General features: G+C 37.6%; 1 protein-coding gene across 5 annotated transcripts in view; it reads left to right on the top strand.

Annotated features, from left to right (window-relative positions):
* Window positions 1-24629, top strand: part of GJC1 (gap junction protein gamma 1) — a 32904-nt gene extending 8275 nt beyond the window's left edge. For all 5 annotated transcript variants that reach the window (XM_087946268.1, XM_087946267.1, XM_026683654.2 and 2 more), the window contains exon 2: window positions 22934-24629. In XM_087946268.1, coding sequence (XP_087802394.1) covers window positions 22953-24134 — 1182 coding nt within the window. In that variant the 5' untranslated portion in view covers window positions 22934-22952 and the 3' untranslated portion in view covers window positions 24135-24629. The remainder of the gene's footprint in view (window positions 1-22933) is intronic.
* The last annotated feature ends 284 nt before the right edge of the window (window positions 24630-24913 follow it).

Raw genomic sequence — 24913 nt, 5'->3', positions numbered from 1 at the left:
AATACAGATAAAGCTGAAGCTGCAGTTTTGCTTTGCAGAAAGAGGTGAAGAGATACTTAGAAGAGAAGAAATAGGAGTGAGGACTAGAAGTCAAACAACGAGTAAAAATACTGAGGGATAGAAGTAAGAAGGGAAATGGATAAAGGAGTGAATTTAATATCTATAAATATTAATGGGTTAAATGATCCAGTTAAGAGAAAAAGAATTTTTTTAAGTTAGAAAAACAAAGAGCTGATATAATCTGTATTCAAGAGGTTCATATTAAGATACGTGATCAAGGATATTTACTAAATAAAAAACTGGGGAAAATGTATTCAGCATTGGCGGAAGAGAAAAAAGAGGGTTAGTACTATATATAAGAGAGGACATAGCCTCAAAATTGATTTATAAAAATGAATTGGGAAGAATAGTAATGGTAGAAGTGGTAATACAAAATAAAAAGACATTATTAGTGGGGATATATGTTCCCAATAAAAATCAAAGTGAATTTTACAAAACTTTATATGAGAAATTAATATAATTTGGCAACTCAAGAATATGTATTATAGGAGATTATAATGCAATAACAAACAATGGCCAAGATTATGCCTGTGAACAAAGACAACATAAGAAACGGAATACATTGCCTAAGAAATTTTTAAAGATGGTTGAAGAATTAGAATTAGTGGATGTGTGGAGGAAGAGGAACCCAGGAATATCACAGTTCACTTTCTACTCCAGCCCACACAAATCATGGTCTAGGATAGATATGGCCTGGGTAAATAGTGAGTTATGTAAGGAGATCCAGGATATAAAGATTTTGGCCAATACGTGGGCAGATCATAACCCGGTACAGATAATCTGGAAAAATAGTCTCTATAAAAAAGGTAGATGGACACTCAATTCACAATTATTGAAGGAAGAATATATTCAAAAAGTTAGGGAAGAACTGACCAGTTTCTTTAAATTTAATAAAAAATAGGATACCTCATTGCAGAATCTATGGGATACAATGAAGGCATATTTAAGGGGAATATTGATAGCTTTTATAGCAAATAGAAATAAAGAAAGAGGGAAAACGGAAAGCTCTAAGAAAAAGAATAGAGAAAATGGAAAATAAGCAAATGGAAACCCCGGGGGACGAGCAAATTAGAAATGAATTAGCATTAGTTAAATATGAAATAAATATTTTAGACAAGAGAAATTAATTAAAAAATTACTATATACAAAACAAAATTATTTTGAACATGCAAATAAATCTGGTAGGTGGCTAGCATATAAATTAAGAAAAGAAAAGAACGATATATCAACTAGAGGATAAAAATGGAATAATAGAGACGGATCTGGAGAAAAAAAAGGAAATTGTAAGAGTACTTCAAGGATCTTTATAAACAAGAGGAAGTTGATTTAAATAAAATAGAAGAATATTTGAAAGAAGTATCAAGTATCAAATATCGGGTGATAAAAAAGCTGCTTAATAAAGAAATAACCTTAGATGAACTAAAGGCGATTCAAAAACAAAAAAGAAACAGAACGCCAGGTCCAGATGGGCTACCAAATTAATTATATAAAGAGATAGCCGTCATATTAGAGAATATGCTGTTAGAGGTCTGCAATGAGGTATTACTGGAAGCTAAAATTCCAGATTCATAGAAGGAAGCTTACATAGCATTGATTCCGAAAGAGGGTGCAGATGCCAACCAAATAATAGACCAATATAGACCAATATCCCTTTTAAATTCAGATTATAAAATTTTTATGGCGGTGATGGCGGAAAGATTAAAGAAGGTACTTAGTAACAAAATCCATTTGGGTCAAAATGGTTTTCTTCCCACGAGGCAGACCAGATATAATACAAGAATAATAATAGACATATTAGAATATTATGAAAAACATCCAGGAAGCCAAGTGGCCTTGGTCTTCCTGGATGCGCAAAAGGCTTTCGACAACTTAAATTGGGTCTTTATGAAGAAGCAGATTAACTTGATGGACTTTGGAGGTAATTTTGTAAAAATGTTAAATGCAATTTATGCCACACAAAAGGCTAATGTATTATTAAATGGAGAGATTACTACATCATTAAAGATAAGGAAGGTGTCAGACAGGGATGCCCTCTTTCACCTCTGCTTTTCATAACAATTTTAGAAACTTTGTTGGATAGAATTAGATCAAATAAAGAAATTAAAGGAACTAAAATTAAAAGTCAAGAGTATAAATTACAGGCTTTCGCAGATGATATGGTTTTTGTTATAGAAGACCTAATAGACTCAGGACCAACTTTACTAAATGAAATAGATAAATTCGGTAAATTAGCAGGATTAAAAATTAATAAGGAAAAAACTAAAATGCTAGTTAAAAATTTAACAAACAGTAAACAAAAAAAATTGGAAGAAAAGATGGGACTACAAATTGTAAATAAGATCAAATATTTAGGCATATGGTTAAGAGCTAGAACATTAAACCTGTGGGAGGACAACTACACCAAATTACTGAAACAGATTGAAAAGGATTTGGAAAATTGGAACAAGGTGCAAATTTCATTATTAGGCAGAATAGCAACAATCAAAATGAATGTTTTACCTAAAATACTATATTTGTTTCAAACAATCCCGATACTATTGGATAAACTTTTTAAAAAGAATTAGATAAAATTGTGATGAAATGTATTTGAGCAAGAAAAAAAACGAGAATAATTTTTTTTATTTACAAGATAGCAAAAGCAGAGGTGGATTTGGACTCCCTGTCTGGGAGATCTATTATAAAGCGGCAGCGGCATTAGTGTGGATAAAAGATTGGATCAATCTGGGGAACAACAGAATTTTAAAATTGGAGGGTCACGACTTAAAGTTAGATTGGCACGCATTTTTGTGGGACCCGAATAGCAAAAACAATCTATATTTTACTAGACATGTACTCCAAAAGTCTTTAATTAAAATTTGGGCTGATATTAGAAGAAATTCCGAGGTGGTTTTCAACGATGGAGGCAATGTTCTACTTAAACACGATGGATATCAGTAAAAAACTTACCGTATTTGCCGGCGTATAAGACGACTGGGCGTATAAGACGAGCCCCCAACATTTCCACTCAAAATATAGTTTTTGTTATATACTCGCAGTATAAGACGACCCCCCCACTTGGAGGCATGCTTTTCAAGGCAAAAAAGTCATCTCATACACCGGCAAATACGGTAAGTTGTAACACTTGGGGTATTCTGGATATAATTCTTGATTGACACCCCCAACCCCTTTCCCCCAAACTTACAAAGCCACCAAAATGCTTTAGAGAGGCAGCTTCGCCTTTCTCAGGCTGGCACTCAATTCCTCTCCCTTTCTTTGTGACAGCCCCGCGCGTGCGTGCCATCGGGACTCCAAGGGTGGGGGATGGACAGCTGCCAACTCTCTCTCTCTCTCTCTCTCTGTGTGTGTGTGTGTGTGTGTGTGTGTGTGTGTGGAGGGTAATTCCGGCTATCTCTGGCCTCCGCTCGGTTTTAAAGTCGCTTGGCCGGTTCCCAAGTCGCAGCGCGCGCTGGCCGGGAGACGCGGCGCCGGGTGGAAGCTCGGTGCAGGGGAGGCAGATCTCTTCTCTCTTAAGCGAGGAGGGGAGGAGGGGACAAGAGGAGGGACGGGACGGGACAGGGGGCGGGAGGAGGGCGCTCGCCTTCTTCCACCGCCCACCGGACCCTTTTCTTCCCAAGGGACCCTGGAAAGCAGCTCGGGAGCCGGGTGGCCCTGCCCAGCGGGGTCCCATCAGGAACTTCCTGAGGACACCCCCCCCCCCCAAGCACAGCCCTCCCGGTCTTTCAAAGAGGGAGGGAGAAGCGGGAGGAGCAAATTGCCGCCCCGCCCGCTGCCCAGAAGGAGGGGCGCCACAGTCCACCCCACCACCTTCTCCCCCCACTCCCCGGGCCATTACGCGGCTCGGGGCTGGCTGGGCAAGCGGCCCGCCAGAGACCCTCCCGCTCCACCCCCACCCCACCTCCAGATTGGCCTCCGCAAGCGCCCGAGCCGGGCGGAGGGTGGGTGGGTGGGAGGGAGGAGGAGGAAGAGAGACTTCGGCTGGGCTTGAAGGGGCTTCGCAAGTTGCGGAGCTCCGCCCGTCGCTCTTGCACCAGTGACAATGTATTTACCGGCGTATAAGACGACCCCCCACTTGGAGGCATGTTTTTAGGGCAAAAAAGTCGTCTTATACGCCGGCAAATACGGTAAGTACCATCAAATATTAGATAAAGAGGGAAGAATTAAAACGATACAGGAACTAGAAGCACAAGGGATAGTCATTGATAATTGGTCATATTTTCAAGTAAAATTGAGATATAATGAAGACGTAAAGGAATATGGAATTGAGGTAATGTACGCATTTAGACAAAATACTGTCAAGTCGTGAGAAAAGGTTGATCTCTATATAATTATTTATTAGAACATGAAATGGCTGAGAGAATTGTGAAAGGACCTATGTTAGCTTGGGAAAAAATTTTTGGTTATAGCATAGATCTGGATGACGGGGAAGAAATTTGGCAAAAAAATCTCGTATTAACTAAATCAGTAGCACATAAGGAGAATCTGTATAAAATGATGTATAGATGGCATCTGGCACCCTCTAGATTGGCCAAAATATTTCTGACAGTATATTTCTCTGATAGCATTGTAAGAATTAGTGGAATGAAATAGCCACCCACAATAATAATTATGTTATTGGGCCCAACCATATAGGCATTATGATAATAATGTAAGAGAAAATAGGATTTAAAACCTTTGTTATTCTTATACATTTCATATAGACAGCTGAATATAATTTGCTGTTGGAAATGCCATGCTGTTGGAAATGCAAAGGGAAATTTGGTACCTATTTTCATTTATGATGGACTTGCCCTGAGACAAAGAAATATTGGTTAAAAATAAAAACGTGGATAGAAGAAATCATAGAGCGTGGGCTGGAGAGGAAACTGGAACTGTTCCTGTTGGGAATGATCAAAGGGGATTATACCTCTAAAGTAATGTATCTGACAGTCCACTTATTAACAGCGGCACGGATTTCATTAGCACAATATTGGAAGAAACCAAATGTACCACCGATACATGTTGCTATTCAAAAAACGTATGAGTGTGCCCAATTGGAGAGGCTCACACTCAAAATTAATGGGAAGGAGGATACAGATTACTACAGGATATGGGATAAATGGTACAATTGGGTAGATTACAAGGGAAAAAACATGTAAATGAACCCAAGAAACAAATTATATTCAGCTGTCTATATGAAATGTATAAGGATAACAAAGGTTTTAAATCCTATTTTCTCTTACATTATTATCATAATGCCTATATGGTTGGACCCAATTATTATTGTGGGTGGCTATTTCATTCCACTAATTCTTACAATGCTATCAGAGAAATATACTGTTAAAAATATGAAAGAACTGTTGAACACATAATGTGTCTTCAATTATTCCTTATAGCTTATTACACATATCTATAAAAATAGCATTTGAATCTTGAAAGATAGTAACCATCAGAAGTCATTGTCATGCAAAATATAATGGTATGTAGAAATTATCGGACTTCTGCATAAGTCTTACAAAATAAGTACCGTGTTTCTCATATAATAAGTCCGGGTCTTATTTTTTTTTGAGCCCCGAAAAAATGGCTAGGCTGTCTTTTCGGGGGTGACTTAATTTCCCCCCCCCTTGCATCTTTGGGTGGGCGGGCAGCGACGGCTTGAATGTTGACCTCGGCGTTGGTGGGGCACTTCGTATCGGGGTCAACGCAGGCAGCACCATATCCGGGTGTGCAACAAAAGTACTTCCTAACGGCAAGCCCCTCCACCATTCCCCCCCCCATTTCACATGTTTTAATATAGGCCTTAATTTGGGGGGAGGGGCTTAATTTCATTTCATGCCTATAAAACATGCTGGGACTTCCTATTGGGGGAGGCCGTATTGTTGGAGAAACAGGGTATGTGGAGAATAGATCTAGTAGAAATAAGTAGTATATACAAGGGCTTAACAACCAAGAATGGAAACCACCATTGTGCTTTGCTTGTGTTTCCTATGACCAGCTGGTTAGCACTAATTTTAGTGTGTTGTTGATTTGATCCAGCAAAGAATAACCTGAGCCTTGTCTGTTGCTGGATCCTATGTGTTAGAAGTAAATTCAGAATAGTATTGCTTCTGGATATGAATAGGGTGGGGGCTAAGAGAAAAGTGCTCATTTTTTAAAAAAATTCAGAGCTACTATGAAAACAGCAAGCTCATGTAAAACCTTCCTCTTCCCTGTCCTCGCAACAAAATCTACTTTCCTCAGCCAGTAATGCTGTGTATGGATGGATAAAAATTATACCACACTTATTTGTCAAAGGAGAAACCTGAATTCAGGATTTCTCAGACCTATAAAATAGACCAACTAAGAAACAGATACCATATAAAGCTACTCTTGTTAAAGGAAGTATAGTAACAGATACTTGCAAATCTGAATGTGCTCCCCTTCCTCTTTCATCTTCATGTGAATTTTGTATGTGTGTGGGTGAGGGGGAGAACTACCTGAGGTATTTTATAAACTTTTCTTGGTTTGGGCTCAAGTCTTATTTAGCTGATAGTTCCCTTTATCCTTCAAGTGACCATGTTGGTTTCAAGCAGTTTTGTGAATCTTGGATTCTGTTTGGTTTAAACCTTTAAATCTTTCCGCAGCCACAATTTCACAAATGATCTTAGAGTAGTTGCTGCTTGATTAGCCTGAATCCCTGATCTACGTTTTCAGTATATTCATTAATAATATTGAATCCTAGGGCTGTTGCATGAAAATAAAGTAGATAAATAGGTTTGAACAAAAAGCCCTCATAAATTCTAAGAATATTGCTCATAATCTTTGGGGAAAAGGACAAGAATGCTTTATAAGTGGTGCCAATGTTGTCATTGCCCTATGCCCTGCCTCTCCCCATGCAGGCTGGAGACGTCAAATAAAATTGAGCTACATTGAGAGCTCTGTCTTTTCACATGCGTCACAAAAGGCCAGAATGTGGTACTTGTTACTCTTATCCTATGAATGGCCCATTATTCCAGGGTATAACTTCCTTTTTTAAACCACCCTCTTCTTCCCAGTCATGAATAAAAAATACGTATTGAATTCCCATAATGATGGCTCAACTGTGACGTGATGGTGTCTTTTTCCTACTTTTGCAAAGTTTAAAAACCTGTAAATAATCAAAACACTAACCAGCAATGTAATCTTGCTATGATTTAAAACATAGCTCTGCTTTGACAGTTTAATTTTTTTCATGACTTATTTTAAAATCCAGACTTGCATTTCAAATATTTGTATTTGACAGTTCTGGTTTACCAAGATCTAATGAAATAATATAATTTAATTTTAAACTTTTTAAGGAGCAGGTTTTCAAATGGTTTCAAACATACATTTGTGGTAATGATTGAGGCGCAACTGTTAACACAAAATTTTAAATATTTTGGGAGTCCTTGACTACTGATGATTTTGCAGTAATGTCTATAAAGAAAGAAAAGTCCCTGGAATTAATGTGGTAGATTTCAAGAACAGTTTATTGTTTCTCATAATAAAAGGAAAGGAAAGAGGAAAGGAAAGGAAAGGAAAGGAAAGGAAAGGAAAGGAAAGGAAAGAAGGAAAGGAAAGGGGATTTCTTCATATATTCTCAATTTATCAAGTAGAAAATGCTCATTCCTGCCTACCAGACATGTGAATTAACAATACAGTTAATTAAATGGGTTGTAGACTGAAGTTGTATTATGAATTGAGCTTCTTTTTGAGCTATAAATAAAATGGGGGTGGAGTTTTGTGTATGCTTGCAAGTTTAAATTTGAATCGGGTGAGTTAATCCAAGAGACATTTCCCTATGGAATCATAAGGCAGCAAAACTGTTTTATTTGCTTATATCCAAACAGATGCTTCAAAATACTGACATAAGGAAAATGCAACACAATATATAAACCTTTACTCATGGATTATTGCTCATATCCATATCAGCCAATATCCATATCTGTTTGGATATAAGCAAATAAAATAATAATTCAACATTGATAATCTACTTTAGCTGCTGCTTCCTACCTAATGGATTTAAACATGTTTAAATAGGTTTAAACCAGGGGTGTCCAACCTTTCACCTTCCCAGGGCCACATTAGAAGATGAAAATTTGGTTTGGGCCGCACATAAAATAAAATAACAGTAACGATACCTGATCATCCAAAAAAACCATAGAAAACATAGTTAACGGCCAAACTCAAGCCAAAATACGGCCAAATTATTTTTATTAATTATTATTAATTATTTATTAAAAATTATTTATTTTTTATCACGGTTTTTTTATCATGGTTTATCACGGTTTATTTTCCGGCCAAATTTTGCGGGGTGGGGGGGAGGGGCGGCGGCAACAGCAGGAGGTGGCGCTTTGATGGCGCCCGCCTTTTCTGTTGCTGCTTGGCGTGGCGCTCACCTCGCCCCGCCTCGCGCCTGCTTCTCCTCCTCCTCGCTGGCTCTTGCACGAAGGTTGGGGTGGGCACTGGGCCGCATTACGAGGTGACCTGGGCCGCATGCGGGCCGCGGGTTGGACAAGCCTGGTTTAAACGATTTGATAATGAAGCATTGATTTGAGTTAATAAAGAACACAAAAGTTATAAGAAAGGGAGCAAAATGTGCTGAAGATTTTTAAATGCAGAGATTACTTTTTCAAGAATGAGAACTCGATTCTTAAAATGTGCCTTTTAGTTTAAAAACCTGCTTATTTGAACTATATGGAATCACTTTTTAAAATAAAATATAGCTGCAGATAAGTCTTCCAACTTACAGAGCCTTGTAAATCTGGGCAGTTAACAAGTATGAAATATTAACAAACAATAAATAAAGTGAAAGAACCTACTAGTGTCTGAAAGTTTTAAGGAATCTGCCAGAAAACTGATAATCTGCTTTTCTTGCTGTTTACACAGATAGAGAAGCCTGAAGGATTTAGGTGGTACTTCTTCTGCAGTGCTATGCTTTTATTCTCCTGCTGGCAAGAGAAAACTCATGGAAGACAGAGTGGTCATGTGTGAGGAATGCAGAGTGGTATCAAGCATATTTTGAAGGAAAAGGCAAATAAGATAGCAGTTTGGAAGTGTTAATTGAATAGTGACTTCTGCTTTCTACCAACAATGCATGCTATAATAGAGTCTGGGGGAACAGACTTGATTTATGCATGTTGAGGGATGGAGTCTGTCTGCCCACTTAACTTCCTTACATAGAATTCATAACCTGTAGCTGTCAGCAGAATTGTTACATAAAGGCAACTTTCCAATATGAGAACAGAAAAACAGACAAACAAACCATAAAACCTTTGTCTCTGTCTCTCTATCAAATTTATGTAGCCATCCATCTCACTCCAGGCAACTCTGACTGGTACATAACAATATATAAAAAGTGAGAATACAAAAAATACAATACAAATATAAAATACCATAATAATAAATATCTTTAAAAACTGGACATCTCATAGTTGAAGAAAATAATAATGGCCCCCTCAAATAGATAAGTCTGTGATTCTATGAGGGCCCCAAGCAAAGCCAGAACTTGAGGTCTTGTTTTTTGATAATTTGGAATATTCAAAAGGAATGATACCAATCTAATTTGGGGGAGAAGAATATTCCTTAAGGCAGGCCCCACAGTAGAGAAGATACATCTTCAAGGACCTGCCCTTAGGCAAAGTATTTGCAACATACCTTCTCTGTAAGATCTGCTGGGATGGACTGATGTAAACAGGGAAAAGCGGTCCCTCAGATAGCCTGAATTCATATCATGAAGGGCTTTAAATCTTAAAACCAGCATCTTGAATTGGACCTGGAAGCAGACTGGCAGCCAATACTACTTTCTCCTAGGAGCTCACATAACTGCCCACGCTGCTACATTCTGTAGCAACTGAAGCTTCTAGACAACCCCATGTAGAGGGTGTTTCAGTAGTTCAATCTGGAGATATCTAGGGCATGAGTGACTATAAACAGCTTGCATGATGCAGGAATGGCTGCAGTTGGTGCACTACATAAACCTGTCCTAGGCACAACTGCCACCTATTTCTAGAGCAGGAGAGAATGATGATCATGTTTCCTATTCAGTCGTGTCTGACTTGGCAATTCTATGGGCCAGGTCTCTCCACATCTTCCAATCTTGCACCACTTATTTGAGTAGTTCTATGCTCTGGTGTCAGCTTTGATGGCATCCAGCTACCGTGTACCTTGGAGCCTGGTTTTCTTTTACCACCAATTCTTCTAAACGTATTTGCTTTCTCCAGTGAATTCCTTGACATGACATGGCCAAAATAAGCCATTTTGTGATTGTGCTTTTTAGTCATACATTTGCTCTCCAAGGAATATGCAGAATTCTTCTCCAGCACACAGCTCAAATGAGTCAATTTTTTTCTTTCTTGCTTTTTTAAGGCTCAACTTTCACAACCACAGAGAGATATAGCGAAACAACAGAGTAGATTAACCTGCATTTGGTTGCCAGGCTGATGTCTTTGTATTTCCATTTTCAGCTCATGTTTATCGTTGTTGTGAGATCCAGTGCAATCTGATGTTTTATTTCTGGGCTGCATTCACTGCTTTGAGCGATCTGTGATCCTAGGAAAGTGAATTTTTCGACACATTCGAACACTTCACCATCAGTGTCTATTTTGAAGTTTCCTTCCTTGCAGTGATCACAAGCTTGACCATTTTGACCAAAATTGTCATTTTTTTCTTTGATTTTTCTTAATCAAACATTCCAAACGATACAATTTCTGAATTGTATCGTCAGCATATTGAAGATTGTTCATGTTTCTTCTTCCTATCTTTACCTTGATTTTGGATTCTTCAAGATATAGTTTCCTCATGATCACTGTGACATACAGGTTGAATAAGAAAGGTGAGAGAATACAACCTTGATGTGCTTCTTTTTCTATCTTAAACCAAGATCTTCATAGATCTTTAAACTTGGCAAGTTTAAGATTTGTGGACTTCAACTCCCAGAATTCCTGAGCTAACATGACTGGAGGAGGAATTCTGGGAGTTGAAGTCCACAAGTCTTAAAGCTGTCAAGTTTGAAGACCCCTGCCATAGGGTGTTCACACAATCGCTTCCTAATTTGTGTACATTGATTGCACCAACGTAGCCAGATGTGCTGGTAGCTCCAGATCTTTTTATTTCAGGTAAAGTTTTTTTTTTTTAAACATACATCAATATCATTTTATGGACAGTGTGGCATCTGCGTGTCATTCATTTTGATACAAAAGTAATATTGATGTGAATGAAAATTACAACATTAATCAGACTTACGTAATCTAATGTTATACATATCTGTATCAGCGCATAATTCTTCATTTTTCAATTATTTAACATTTGCTACATCCTTCTAATAGTAGTAGCATTATTTTTGAGCATACCTGATAGCATCCTTTTTCAAAATCTAATCTTAACCTTTAACATTCACTTTAAATATGGTATGTAAAAATATGTATAACAATTCTCCCTATTTCTAATTTTTCAATCTATTGTAATTTTTAGTAGAGCCAATCATGTTTTTTAAGAAGAATTCTTCCTACCCATCATCTCTAATCCTCTTAAAAGTTTCACTGTTCTCTTTTTGACTTGCCTCCCATACTCCTCCCTTGGGTTCTTATCTACATTTTTCATATTCAACCCAACGATCATTTCTATCCCTACTGTTTTTTGCTGCCAGTACACGCATAAGTCATATCTTTTTGACAAACAAACCACAGTCTGTTAGACTTGGCCCCCACCTTTCTTCCACTATTACACTCAGTACTGGTTCCCCCAGGGTTGTGTCTTGAGCCCCCTGCTATATGCCTTGTACACCTTTGACTGCTCACCAAGCCACACAAACATCATCACAAAGTTTGCAGACGACACGACCGTGATTGGTCTCTTCTCCACTGAGTCGAAGGGAGAGTCCAGGATGGGTAGTCTCTAGTCTTCTAGCTCTGCAGACTGAGTTGAAAAACTGAGGACACACCCCCGGTAATGGTCCCCAGTTCTTCACTCAATCTCAGCATGTTCAGACCACCCTTTAAGGCTCTGAATAGTTAGGATTGTAGAAGAATTTTCACCCCCTGGATTAAGCTTTTTTTCTCACAGAGGCTTAGATCAGGTTTGACAGCTAGCCGGCTTGCCGGTTTAGCACTTTCATTATTTCGCGCCTTTTTTCCGGTTCATGTTTTTTTGCTTATTATTTAATTTTTAAACTTTCCTTGCTGGTGGACTGGTTTTTTCCCCTTTCTGGTTGGAATTTGGGTGGAGATGACCCTGAGAGCCTGTGTGGCCCAGGCTGGGGGCGGGAGGCAGCGTCTTACTTAACTCGCCTTCTCCCGATCCACTTTCCCTTGACTTGGGCTAGCCACATCTGCTGCTAAACGCCCCTTTTTTTCGGCGGCAGTGGCCATTTCTGCCGTCTGGACAACGCTTTAGGTCAATAAAATCCCACACCACTAGACTAACAAATAGTTTCTTTTCCTTGGCCATCTGAGCCGCAAATAAACACAAAGTCACTACCTTATTAAGATGTGAAAAGATGTGAAATCTCAGATATATAATAACATATTACATATTACATTCAGATATATAATAACATATTACAGAACAATCCATCTCTTGTGTATTATACTCAGCAAAGCATCACAGTCAGTGTTGGATGTATATTTTGTGTACATTCTTAGATATTGTACTCTAATTGCAAATGGAGACGTGGGTACTCTATCTTTCTTATCTTCATTTTTAAGTGCTTTGGTTTTATTGCAAACAGTTGCTGGGGTGCATCCACAGTTTCGTTGTACTTGTACAATGACAATAAAGAACTTCTTCTTCTTCTTCTTCTTCTTCTTCTTCTTCTTCTTCTTCTTCTTCTTCTTCTTCTTCTTCTTCTTCTTCTTCTTCTTCTTCTTCTTCTTCTTCTTCTTCTTCTTCTTCTTCTTCTTCTTCTTCTTCTTCTCCTCCTCCTCCTCCTCCTCCTCCTCCTCCTCCTCCTCCTCCTCCTCCTCCTCCTCCTCCTCCTCCTCCTCCTCTTTTTTCCAAAAATATATTTCGATTTGTTCGTTTCCATTTTTCTTGCTCCTAATATATATTTTCCCAACTTTATTTCACCCAACTTTATAATCTCCTCCTTCTTTTCTCCTTGTTCTATTTGTTGTGTTGTCTGTTCTAGCTCATCCTGTAAGCTTACAGGTTAGTTCCCTTGTTTCCTGGGTTTTATTATCTTGCTTCATTGTCCTTTGTTGCACATTTTTAGTCTTTCCAGTTATCTCATGTAATAAGTCCTTTATCTCCCTGAAATTCCCCATCATTGTGTCATGAAAGCTTTGGAGTAGCATCATAATTTATTTTTGTATCTCCAGTTCTTCCTGATGAACCATCTTGCCTTATTTTAAAAAGTCCAAGTAGTATTCAGTGTTCTGTCAGTAATCTGTCACCGCTCCAAAGTCTATTCTTTTTGACTTCCCACAGCCGGCAGATTATTTGGTCTTTATATAGTTCATCAGGAGATACAATAGTTAGGGTTAGGGTTAGACAATGGCTTCCTAATTTGCGTACAGTGATTGTACCAACCTAGCCAGATGTGCTGGTAGCTCCAGATCTTGTAGGCTCACTATAGCTTCTTATGATAAACACGATCGAAAACTGTCTTGTAATCGATTAAGCATATATACAAGATGTTTTGATATTCTTGCCATCTGTTTTTGATGGCTTGATGGTTGGTCAGTTCTTTCCCTTATTTGTTTTTAATGATGCCTTTACAAGCAATACAGGTAGTCCTTGACTTACAACAGTTTGTTTAGTGACCGCTCAAAGTTACAACAGCACTGAAAAAAGTGACTTCATTACCGTTTTTCACACTTATGACCGTTGCAGCTTCCCCACGGTCATGTGATCAAAATTCGGATGCTAGTAGCTGATTCATATTTATGATGGTTTCAGTGTCCCAAGGTCATGTGATCTCCTTTTGCAACTTTCTGATAAGCAAAGTCCATGAGGGAAGCCAGATTCACTTAACCACCATGTTACTAACTTAACAACTGCAATGATTCACTTAACAACTGTGGCAAGAAAAGTTGTAAAATGGGACAAAACCCACTTATCAAAAGTTTCACTTAGCAACATAATTCTGGGCTCAGTGTGGTTGTACGTCGAGGATCCCCTGTAAATAGTGCTCGGATCTTTTTGACTTGTATAAATGCATTCCTGGCATGAGCTTTCATGTAATCCACTTCAAGCTGTTTACATCACTCATCCCAATAAACTTCATTGTCTTTCTTTGCTGCTCTTTGGAAAGCAGCATTCCATCTTCTTGGTTCTTCCTATTGGCCTGCTACTTTGGCAGCTTTTTTTGCTCAGATATTTTTATGGTTTCATCTCAGTGCCACTTGTAATTTTTCCCTGGCTTCTTGTAAGGTGCAGTTCCAACAATAATCAATTGAATGTCCTACCATCAGGCGTCTCCTACCATCAGGCATCTTCTCAGCAGTGCGCAGTCTATTTTTCATCTCAATTGTATATGTATACAGGGATTTTGGTAACATCAAAAATATTTGGAGGTGCTGCCTTTTTGATGGTGCATAGTTTGACTTTAATATTGGCCATCAACAATTCATGATCTGAACTGCCATCAGCACTTGGATATGTCTTAACAATAAGGCCTGTACTGGTCCATGGATGATTGCATAAGACATAGTCATTCTGATTATGCTGAAGTATATTGATGATCCTAAATTGGTTTTCTTGGCAAAATTGTAGAGGAGCATAAGACTTATCTACATGGTTGGTTACATTGGTTTCATATGATCCAAAAAGTTGGACCTTTTATTAGGGTGTTAATGGACATCTTCAGTTTATGATGTGAGCTGTTTATAACGAATCTTAAGCATTTATAATGAACTGTTTATAATGAGCATCTTAAGATTTATTATAAGCAGAAGGACACCTAACTGTCTTTCTTTTTTTCTCAGAAGATGAATAATAAGAGGATGAATAAAGTTGATATTCGGTATAATAAAAGGGCAGTCTTTGGAAATAGGGCCAACCATTTCAGATATAAGTATGTTTTAGTGGACAGGTAGCAGTATTCACATATAGCTGATTTATTGTCCAGTTTCTAATATTTTTAGTAAAGGGAAACGTGCATGACAAATTTCTATCTATCTATCTATCTATCTATCTATCTATCTATCTATCTATCTATGAATGTTTTTAATATGGCATAATTTTTCAGAAATTACAGACTGCTTGTGTTCAGTGTTTGTAGTCCATGGAAATCTTTTAAATCATTAAACTGCCATAAGTTATTTTTTCCTTCAAACTTCCCAAATTGTCAATAGCTTTCTCTTGTCTAGGCTTTCCGTAATCCTTGCATGTCAGAGTTCTGACCAATGCCCTAATAAAATCAGGAGCCTCAAGCCATTGGGCAAGAAAAACGCAGTCGTTTATTAGGAGCGCCATGTCTGCACGAACTAAGTGAAACCAACTCTGACTTCACCCAGTTCATGCCTTGCCTCTGACCCTGTTGCCCCCTCCCCCCAAGGTGTGTCACCAGTCACATTCCCCAGGTCATAGAAGTCACTCTCTCCAGCTGTTGCAGGTCTCTGTGGAGATGGCCTTAACTTCAGCTGGCTAGGATGTGTTTCATTTTGACTGAGGTGTGAATTCCTTGGTACAGCTGGGAAGCACGATTTCCCATCCCCCTGCCTATGGCATCTTGGGAGCAGGTCAGGAAAGCTTTGTGAGTTGCAATAATCAGTAACAACATCTCCTGTAATACAGAGCTTGAGGGCTTTATCTCAGCATGTATATTCAGCTTAACCACTAACATCTCTCGCCTTTCATTATCCCCTAAATGGTTTGCCTTGTGTGAAAAGAACGGTTTGTATTGTGAAAACAACTTTATTTTTACTTCATCATTTCCATTACAGATAAAAATATACTTTCCTCTTCATTGAAAGGATACTGATGCATTGATCCAGCTGTATGCAATGTAGTTTTAATTCCAAGGAATTTTCTTGTAAAAGAATAACGATCACCCTACTACTCAAATACTGGTGATTGGGGAAAAAAAATTTCTTTCATTGTGTCTGATTCTCGAAAACTGCCTGAACCCCTGAAGTTTTCTTGGGAAGATTTTTCAGAAGTCATTTGCCATTGCCACCTTGCTAGGGCTAAAAGAAAGTGGCTGGCCTAAGTTCAACCAACAGGCTTTGGGTCCAAGGGACTAGAACTCCTACTATCCTGGTCTTAACCACTACACCAAACTGACTCAATTGGAGATAAAGATGACTAAATTAGGAGGTATTCCTTTTCTGATAATTTTGAACCCTACTGTATAATTTAATTTTCTATTTGCTGATGTGCAAGGCAGACATACCAATGAATGAAGGCTGGTTCAAACAAGGCAAATGCTGCCATGAATAAGTACCCTATTTTTATACCCTATTTTTCTGGGAAGTGTTTTTGAAGTCTCTTATTGATTAAAAGATAATTTATGTCATACTGTGAACATATTTTACATAGTATTTTTGTTGCTATATATAATATAGCATTTATCTATGAGGAAAGTGGGTAATATTATTTGAACAAATCCATTTTTTTAAACTCTCTTAATTTACATTATGGCTTTTTAAAAAAAACAAAAACAGTTATCCCGTTCCAACGAGTATGATGTGCGTAAGTGGTCTTTCAGTTACATACAACCATTCATTCAGCAAAAAATATTTGCTGAATGAATGTTACTCCCCCAGAATGGCGGTCATTAATCAACATTCAGGAATATGGCAGCCCATCCACACTTAAAACCACAGGGATGCTTCAACTGTTGCTTATCTCTGCCCTTTTAGCCACCTTACATGGGTATCCGTTGGCATCAGTACTAGGGCTGAAGTAGGGAAGGCCAGAGCCCAGATAGCTGCCACCATCCCTTGGCCTGCACCTCAACCCTCATTTTTTCACTGGACCAGCCAGTCTGTGGAAAGTCACTCCTGTCATCCTGCTGGTCCTGCTGGCTTTGCCAGCCTGTACTCTACTACTGGTCTTGTCAGAGAGTTACCCTGTGCTCCTCTCATACTCCCAGGGCTGATAGGGCGAGTGGAGTGCAGGGTGGCAAGGCTGGCAGAGGTGAAGAGTTCAAGGTGATCAAAAAGCTAGAGATAGGAAGAGGATTATGCTTACCTTATTGAGATTTGGAAGTGGAAGGGATTAAGCTGGAAGTGATGACTGGTGATATTTGGTTAACCAAAGTGACCAGGATTGCTGTTCGCTAAGGATGCAGCAATGAAATATTGCACATTACAACCAGATCCCTTAGTAAAAGAAATTCTGGTCCCAATTACCACCACAACTTAAGGACTATATGCATTTGGCATGTTTTTAAGTAAAAAATAATTTTCAAATGTTGGGAGAAAATGCATTAATTATCTTTCATTTAATGCTTTTGTATATAAAAGGCATTTAGTTTTCACATATCAAAAAATACATAACAACATATGCCTCTATTCAGGAAATAATTTTTAATATGCCAAATGGGAATAGGTGTAGGTGTTCAGTATAACCCTGAAATATAAAACTACATTTGGGGAGATACTTCTAATATTCATCCACACTTTTTGAAGATTGTGTTATTATATTTGGTTTTCCAACTAAACTGCTGAAATCTGAGAAAAAGTGAGTGAAACACTAAGCACATAAAATATGCCACTGCTGCTGCTGATTTCATGTGGATATTCCATAAAACTGAATTAGACATGTATGGCTATTTCACATTAAATGCATAAAACTCCCAAAGGGCAGACAGGCTACCCATACATGCCTTGAAGGAAACTGGGGTTTTATTTCTCTATGTTCTTTTTAGATTACTAAATGCCTCAAATGATGTAATAGTGGGTATCGACAGATGTGCTAATAACATGATTTTGAGATGATTAAATATTTTCTGCATAGTTACAAGGCTAGACATGTCAAGGATAGTGGTTAGCTGCTGAACCAGATTTTCAGAATAGTCTAGACTCATTTAGAACCCTTGGTACATGACTTCCTGCAGGATATGTTTCATTCTGTATGTTGCCTCTGCTGCTGTCATATCCATTTAATTCTAGGTGAAAACATGCTGCTTTGTTTAATATCATGGCTCTTCTCAATAGCTCTGAGCATAATTGGAACTCTTTGGCTGTAGTTTCACAAGAAAAAGGAAACCAAACCAATTCAAATTCAGCAAGCAAGCAATCCTCTCCAAAGCCTTAATGGGGAATTTAAACAATGTCCTGAAGTTGTGTCTGTTTGTCAGTCTGCCTATCTATCTGTTTATATAAATAAACTTATTTTTACAAATAACTCAAGGTGATGAATATATCCAACACGTCCTTCCTACAATTCTTTTATAATAAATCTAGCCACAAATGAAAATCCCAAGTAGCAACCCGATAAGCAAACGATGGGGGAAACCTGGTATTTTTAAATGTGTTTAATAAAATCAGCCTTTTCAATATCCAGAAATTAATTTAATAAGTTGAAGAAAAAATATGTAGCATTAGTTTATTTTTGAGGAACAGGCCTCTGAGATGCTTTTCAAATGTTAGTGTCATTAAAAAAATTGCAGCCCTCTTTCTAGTATTTGTTCTACAAATCATAAAATTAAAAAAATCATAAAAACACCATGAATTCCTGATATGGGACGCATACATTTTTCTTTTTTTCTAACTCTATGGATAGATTTATAGAAAGAGGAAAGAGAAGAAAATTGCTTGTGAATATATAACTGCTTCTCTTCTCCCTTTTTATTTTCCTTATATTCCAATACCTAGATTTGCCTTAAGGTGGGTCTGGAAGAGATAAGCCAGGGCTTGTTAAAATACCAAAGCAGGCTGGCAGAACAAAACTTCTGTTGAAAACTGAAAACCAGTCATTTTTAAATCCACAGCTTTTTTTAAAATGCAACTTTTCTTTATAACAAGTCACATGAGACAAGCTTGCAAGAACTGAATAACCCTTTTATTTAGAAAATGAAGTAAAATGACTAGAAAAATAATCTTGAAGGTCATGTGTTACACAGCTGACTGCAAAAGTTGTGGCATTGAGATCTTGGAAAATTTGGATGCATACTTAACTATTTTTGTATAATTTTCTATAATTCAAAATAAGAAAATAGTCAACAGAGCAGGTGTAAAAAAATGAATATATTTCAGTCTACTTTGTAATGAACATTTCCCAACATTTTCTGTAACTAGCTAAGAGTCTTTCTATTTTTGCTTTTGGATTTTTTTTCCTCAACCTTTCCTTGTAGAATTCTTCTAGCTCAAAATTATTCCTAGGTCTCCTTGCATGATTTACATGTATGAGCTCTCTCTATATCTCAGCCAGCAATGCTCATGGTAAAATGTGTTGTGATCTCATGACACAAACTCCACTTCTTATGTATTTGCATAAGAAGTGCACATATAAAAGGGATAGAGTTAATGTTCCAATGCCCACTTGCTCCCTTTTGCTCTTTTGTGTGGATCCCGATCTCTTCACAGATTGTCAATAACAGTCAAGTCTGGGGTTATAAAGATATTTCAAAACTCTTATTTTCCTCTCCTGTGAGTACTTCATAATTGATTTGGAAGTAGGGTTGTAACTACAAATTCATGCCCTTAAACTGTTACGATGCAGTTCAGTTCGAATATGTGCTTTCTTCAAGAAATGCATCAATTAGATCAAGGTTTCTAAAGCTGTGAGTTGCCTCCCTTGGGAAGGTGCAGAGTCCAGAGGATATGTGAAGAACCTTTAAGTTGCATATTGTTATAATAAATCCCTTTTCCTCAAAGTTTGACTATTCTTTTCATTGTTCATTTGTTTTTATTTTATTTATTGTATTTATTTATTTTTTGTCAATTCCTTACAAGATAATAGGCATAAGTAAAAACATAGTTATGAATACATGGATACATATAAGAAAAATAAATAAAAGAAACAATAGGACAGGGATGTTGGTGCGTTTATGCACGCCCCCTACAGACCTCTTAGGAAAGGGGTGAGGTCAATAGTAGACAGTCTAAGGTTAAAGTTTTTGGGGTTTGGGGAAGAAACCACAGAGTCAGGTAGAGTATTCCGGACATTGACCATTCTGTTGCTGAAGTCATAATTTCCTGCAATCAGGTTTGGTGCGATTAACCTTGAATTTGTATCTATTGTTTGCTCTTGTGTTGTTATGGTTGAAGCTGAAGTATTCATTGACATGTAGGACATTGCAATGTATGATTGTATATACTGTACTTAGATTGGACCGAAGGCGGCGTAGTTCTAGGTTTTCTAGGTTTAGAATTTCAAGTCTGGTGGCATAAGGTATTCTGCAACGAGTAGAGGAGTGGAGAACTCTTTTTGTGAAATATTTCTGGACCTTCTCAACTGTGTTAATATCAGATACGTAATGTGAGTTCCAGACTGATGAGCTGTGTTCGAGTATTGGTCTAGCAAACGTTTTGTATGCTCTAGTTATTAGTGTAATATTACCAGAGAAAAAGCTACGTAAGATTAGGTTAACAACTCTTAACGCCTTTTTGGCTATGTAGTTACAGTGGACTCTAGCACTTAGACATTAGAGATGAGTACTCCAAGTTCCTTGACAGAGTTTGGATCATCAACAAGGTCTTGACTATTCAGCCTGTATTTTATTTTCTGATTTTTTTTGCCAATATGTAGGACAGAGCATTTATTTGTCGAGATTTGAAGTTGCCATTTGTTTGACCATTCTGATACATAGTCCAGGTCTTTTTGAAGGGTAGCAGTATTGTCTGTGGTGTTGAATAGCTTTACATCATCAGCGAAGAGAACGCAGTTGCTCTTGATATGATCACAGAGGTCATTTATATAGAGTATGAAAAGAGTTGGTCCTAGAACACTGCCTTGGGGGTCACCACTGTTGACAGGTACAGAATTTGATAGGACGCGCCCAATTTTGACCATTTGTTGTCTGTTTGACAGGAATGCTTCTATCCAGTTATGCAGGTGTCCAGAGATACCGTAAGATTTTAGTTTTAGGAGTAGTTTGTCATGTACCACTGAATCAAAGGCTTTACAGAAGTCTATGTAGATTGCGTCTATTGCTTTGTCCTGATTGAGTTGTGTAGTCCATATGCTTTTGCAATGTAAGAGTTGCAGATTACATGATAGTTTTTTCCTGAAACCAAATTGTTTATTAGAGAGTAGGTAGTTTGTTTCTAAGTGGAGGATGATGGATTGGTTAATAATTGATTCCATGACTTTACAGGTGATGCAGCATAAAAAGATTGGTCTGTAATTTTCAACTAGGCTGGGGTCTCCCTTTTTGAAGATGGGGATGACTGTGGCTTGTGACCATAGTTTTGGCAAGGAGCTGGTCCTGAAAGATTTTTCAAAGATTATGCTTAGAGGTTCGGCTATGGCAGTGGCTAACTACTTCTTTTTTAAGAAGTAGGCACATATTCTGTCTAATAGATAGAGTTGGTTTTAGATTGTGTAGTGCTTTTTCAACATTGTCTACTGTAAAATCAATATGTATTAGATCATTGTAGTTGTCTGTGGTTCGACTAGGAAATATTGGGCATGATCCATTGCTGTTTACAAATACTGAGCCAAAGAATGTGTTAAAGATGTTGGCTTTAATGGTGTCATCGTTGCAGTCTTTACCATTAGGTCCTTTCAGGGGTGGCATGGACCTTGAGTCTTTTAGTTTGTTGTTTACAAAATTGTAGAAAGTGCGGGTGGAATTGGTGCGTAGAAGGTTTTCTTTTTGTTTAATGTGATAATTGGTGCATTTAGTTTTTATCTGGTAGCATAAATTTTTGTATCGGCTTTTGAAGTTGGCAACGTGGCCAGATTTGTTTTTTCACCAAAGTGATTTATTTTTGGATTGAAGCTTCCTTATTGTTTTGGGTAATTTGTTTTTTCTGGTTTTGGGAATTGTTAATGGTACATATAGTTTGATGATTCTTTTGACTTCAAGTAAAAATATGTTGTAATGGTCTTCTACAGTATTGCATCCAGAGAATAGAAATTGCCAATCAAGGAATGAGAGATTGTTGTTTATAAGATCATAGTTGCCTTTTTTGAAGTTACAATTGGGGATTTCGTCATTGTGATTATTTTTGTGTGGACGTATGTTGAGACAAAAGTTAATCATGTTGTGGTCACTGTTGGAAAAGGGTTCTTTGATTTGTATTCCGTAAATTGAATTCAAACTATTGCAGAAGATGAGATCGAGGCAGTTGTTAAGTCTAGTGTTGTTGGTTACTAGTTGTTCTAATCCCAGATTTGTTATTGCATTGTAGAAGGTTGCATGTGTGGGTTCAGTTGTACATTCTACATTATGTCTGGATTTTTAGGAGAAGTGCGTACATTAAAATTAATGTAAGGAGGCATGATGGCAAAAAGTTTAGGAAGCCTGAATTAGATAATGAAATGAAATAAAGTATAAAGTTTACATAGAACTTCAGAATGTATATTTTCTTCAGGAAAATTGGAAACATTTTAAAATTTTCTATTAGACTGTCTGGCCTTTGTTGGGAACTGGATATTACAGATAGTCCTCAACTTATGACCAGTGACTTAGCAACTGCTTGAAGTTACAAAGGATCTCAAAAAGGATACTTGCAACCTGGATTTGAAGTTTTAACAGCTATCATCCGTCTCCACAGTCACCTGACTGTGACTGTGGACAGAACATTCATAATATGTTCTGGTTTAGGCTTGGTCTAGTTTAAATTAACAAATAAAAGTAGAAATAAACCATGTCAATATAAAATGTTAATAAATATTAAATGGAATCATTTTTAAACTTATTTTCTCATTTATTTCAGGATGCAATAGAGCAATATTTAGAACATTGTAAAATCATGTATTGTTCAAATTCAATGTCGGCATATTTTCCTTTGTTGAAAAGAATATATTTAAAAACTACTCTGTACCCTTCCCTTGTTGTTCTTAGGTAAATATCTTTGACCACGATGAGTTGGAGTTTCTTGACCCGTCTACTTGAGGAGATCCACAATCATTCCACATTTGTGGGGAAGATCTGGCTGACTGTACTGATTGTATTCCGCATTGTTCTCACTGCTGTGGGAGGGGAATCCATCTATTATGATGAACAAAGCAAATTTGTTTGCAATACAGAACAGCCAGGTTGTGAAAATGTGTGCTATGATGCTTTTGCCCCCCTCTCTCATGTGAGGTTTTGGGTATTTCAAATCATCCTAGTCTCTACTCCCTCAGTAATGTACTTAGGCTATGCTGCTCACAAAATAGCTCGGATAGTGCAACATGGCGAAACGGAACGGAAGTTACGAAGCAAACCTCTTCTAATGCGTTGGAAACAGCACCGAGGTCTAGAAGAAGCAGAAGACGATAATGAGGAAGATCCAATGATGTATCCAGAGATTGAGGTAGAGAGTGAACGAGAGAACAAGCAAAATCCATCCCTCGCGAAAATAAAGCATGATGGTAGGAGGCGAATCCGAGAAGATGGGCTTATGAAGATTTACATCTTTCAACTGCTGAGTAGGACTATGTTTGAAATTGGCTTCCTGGTAGGCCAGTACTTACTCTACGGATTTGAAGTCAGTCCAACGTTCCTTTGTAGCAGAAATCCATGTCCCCATTTTATTGACTGTTTCATTTCAAGACCCACAGAAAAAACCATATTCCTGCTCATCATGTATGGTGTGAGTAGTCTCTGTTTACTTCTGAATATCTGGGAAATGCTTCACTTGGGATTTGGCACCATTCGGGACACACTGAATAACAAACGGAAGGAGCTAGAAGATTCAGGAACTTATCATTATCCTTTTATTTGGAATACTCCACCAGCTCCTCCAGGGTACAATATTGCAATGAAACCTGACCAAATACAGTACACAGAGTTGTCTAATGCCAAAATAGCACATAAGCAAAATAAAGCCAATATTGCCCAAGAACAACAATATGGCAGCAATGAGGAGAACATTCCCACTGAACTGGGGAACATCCAGCGAGAAATCAAAGTAGCTCAGGAACGCTTAGATCTTGCCATCCATGCATATAATAATCAGAATAATCCATCCTGTTCCAAGGAGAAGAAGCCCCGAGGCAGCTCAAACAAAAGCAGTGGCAGTAGTAAATCAGGGGATGGAAAAACTTCTGTTTGGATTTGATGCTGTTCACTTGAGAGGGAATGCTACCTTTTTCTTGTAGCATATCTAGCAAATTGGGTGCGAAATAATTTCCAGTAAAAAATAATTGGCCTTGCTAAAGTTCAGAGATGTTTTGTGCTGCTAAATGGTACTGTTCAAAAGAACAGAAGAGAAAAAGTTATGCTCACATTCTGATATTTCCAAAACATGTATTCATGTTTCTTCCAGATTTGCAGATGTCCCAGGGATTTTTTTAATTATTTTTGTTAAAAGAGTTTATACTGTATGCACAATATTATGGTACCTTTTATTATGCACATTTTGTATTTGTATATTGGATATCTCAGTTATGCATTTTGTATTAAAAGGAATCAAATAGGAATTTTCAACATTTTTCTAAAGCATTTTCTCCTCATATTTACTTTGAATTTCAGAGAGGTTTGAATTATGGAGCAGATAATTCTGAATGACTGTCATGAACAGATTCCAGCCAAATAAATTAAACATTAGGTAAAATATGTCTTCTGATGTAGTCAGATTTTTTTTTCCTGTAGTGAATATCCTTGAATATGAGTGGACAAAAAATGAATTTCAAACTGGCTGCTTCTAGCATATAACCTTGTATTCAGTTTATGAGTCTTCCAAGAAAAAAGTGCCTGGAATTGAAAATGTTTTCTGAATAAAAAAGGTAAATAGTTCAACCACTGTGAAAATAAAACTTCATGTACCTGATGATTTAAAACATATATTTGATAGTGCAAAGTAGGAAAAGCAATTGGGTATCTCCCAGAATTCAGATA

The sequence above is a fragment of the Notechis scutatus genome, chromosome Z (assembly GCF_049901735.1).
Source record: "Notechis scutatus isolate UNSWTSFEM ecotype Mainland chromosome Z, rNotScu1.2, whole genome shotgun sequence".
Classification (NCBI taxonomy): Eukaryota; Metazoa; Chordata; class Lepidosauria; order Squamata; family Elapidae; genus Notechis; species Notechis scutatus.
Note: the sequence above shows the minus strand (reverse complement) of the source record. Positions and strands in the feature narration are given on the sequence as shown.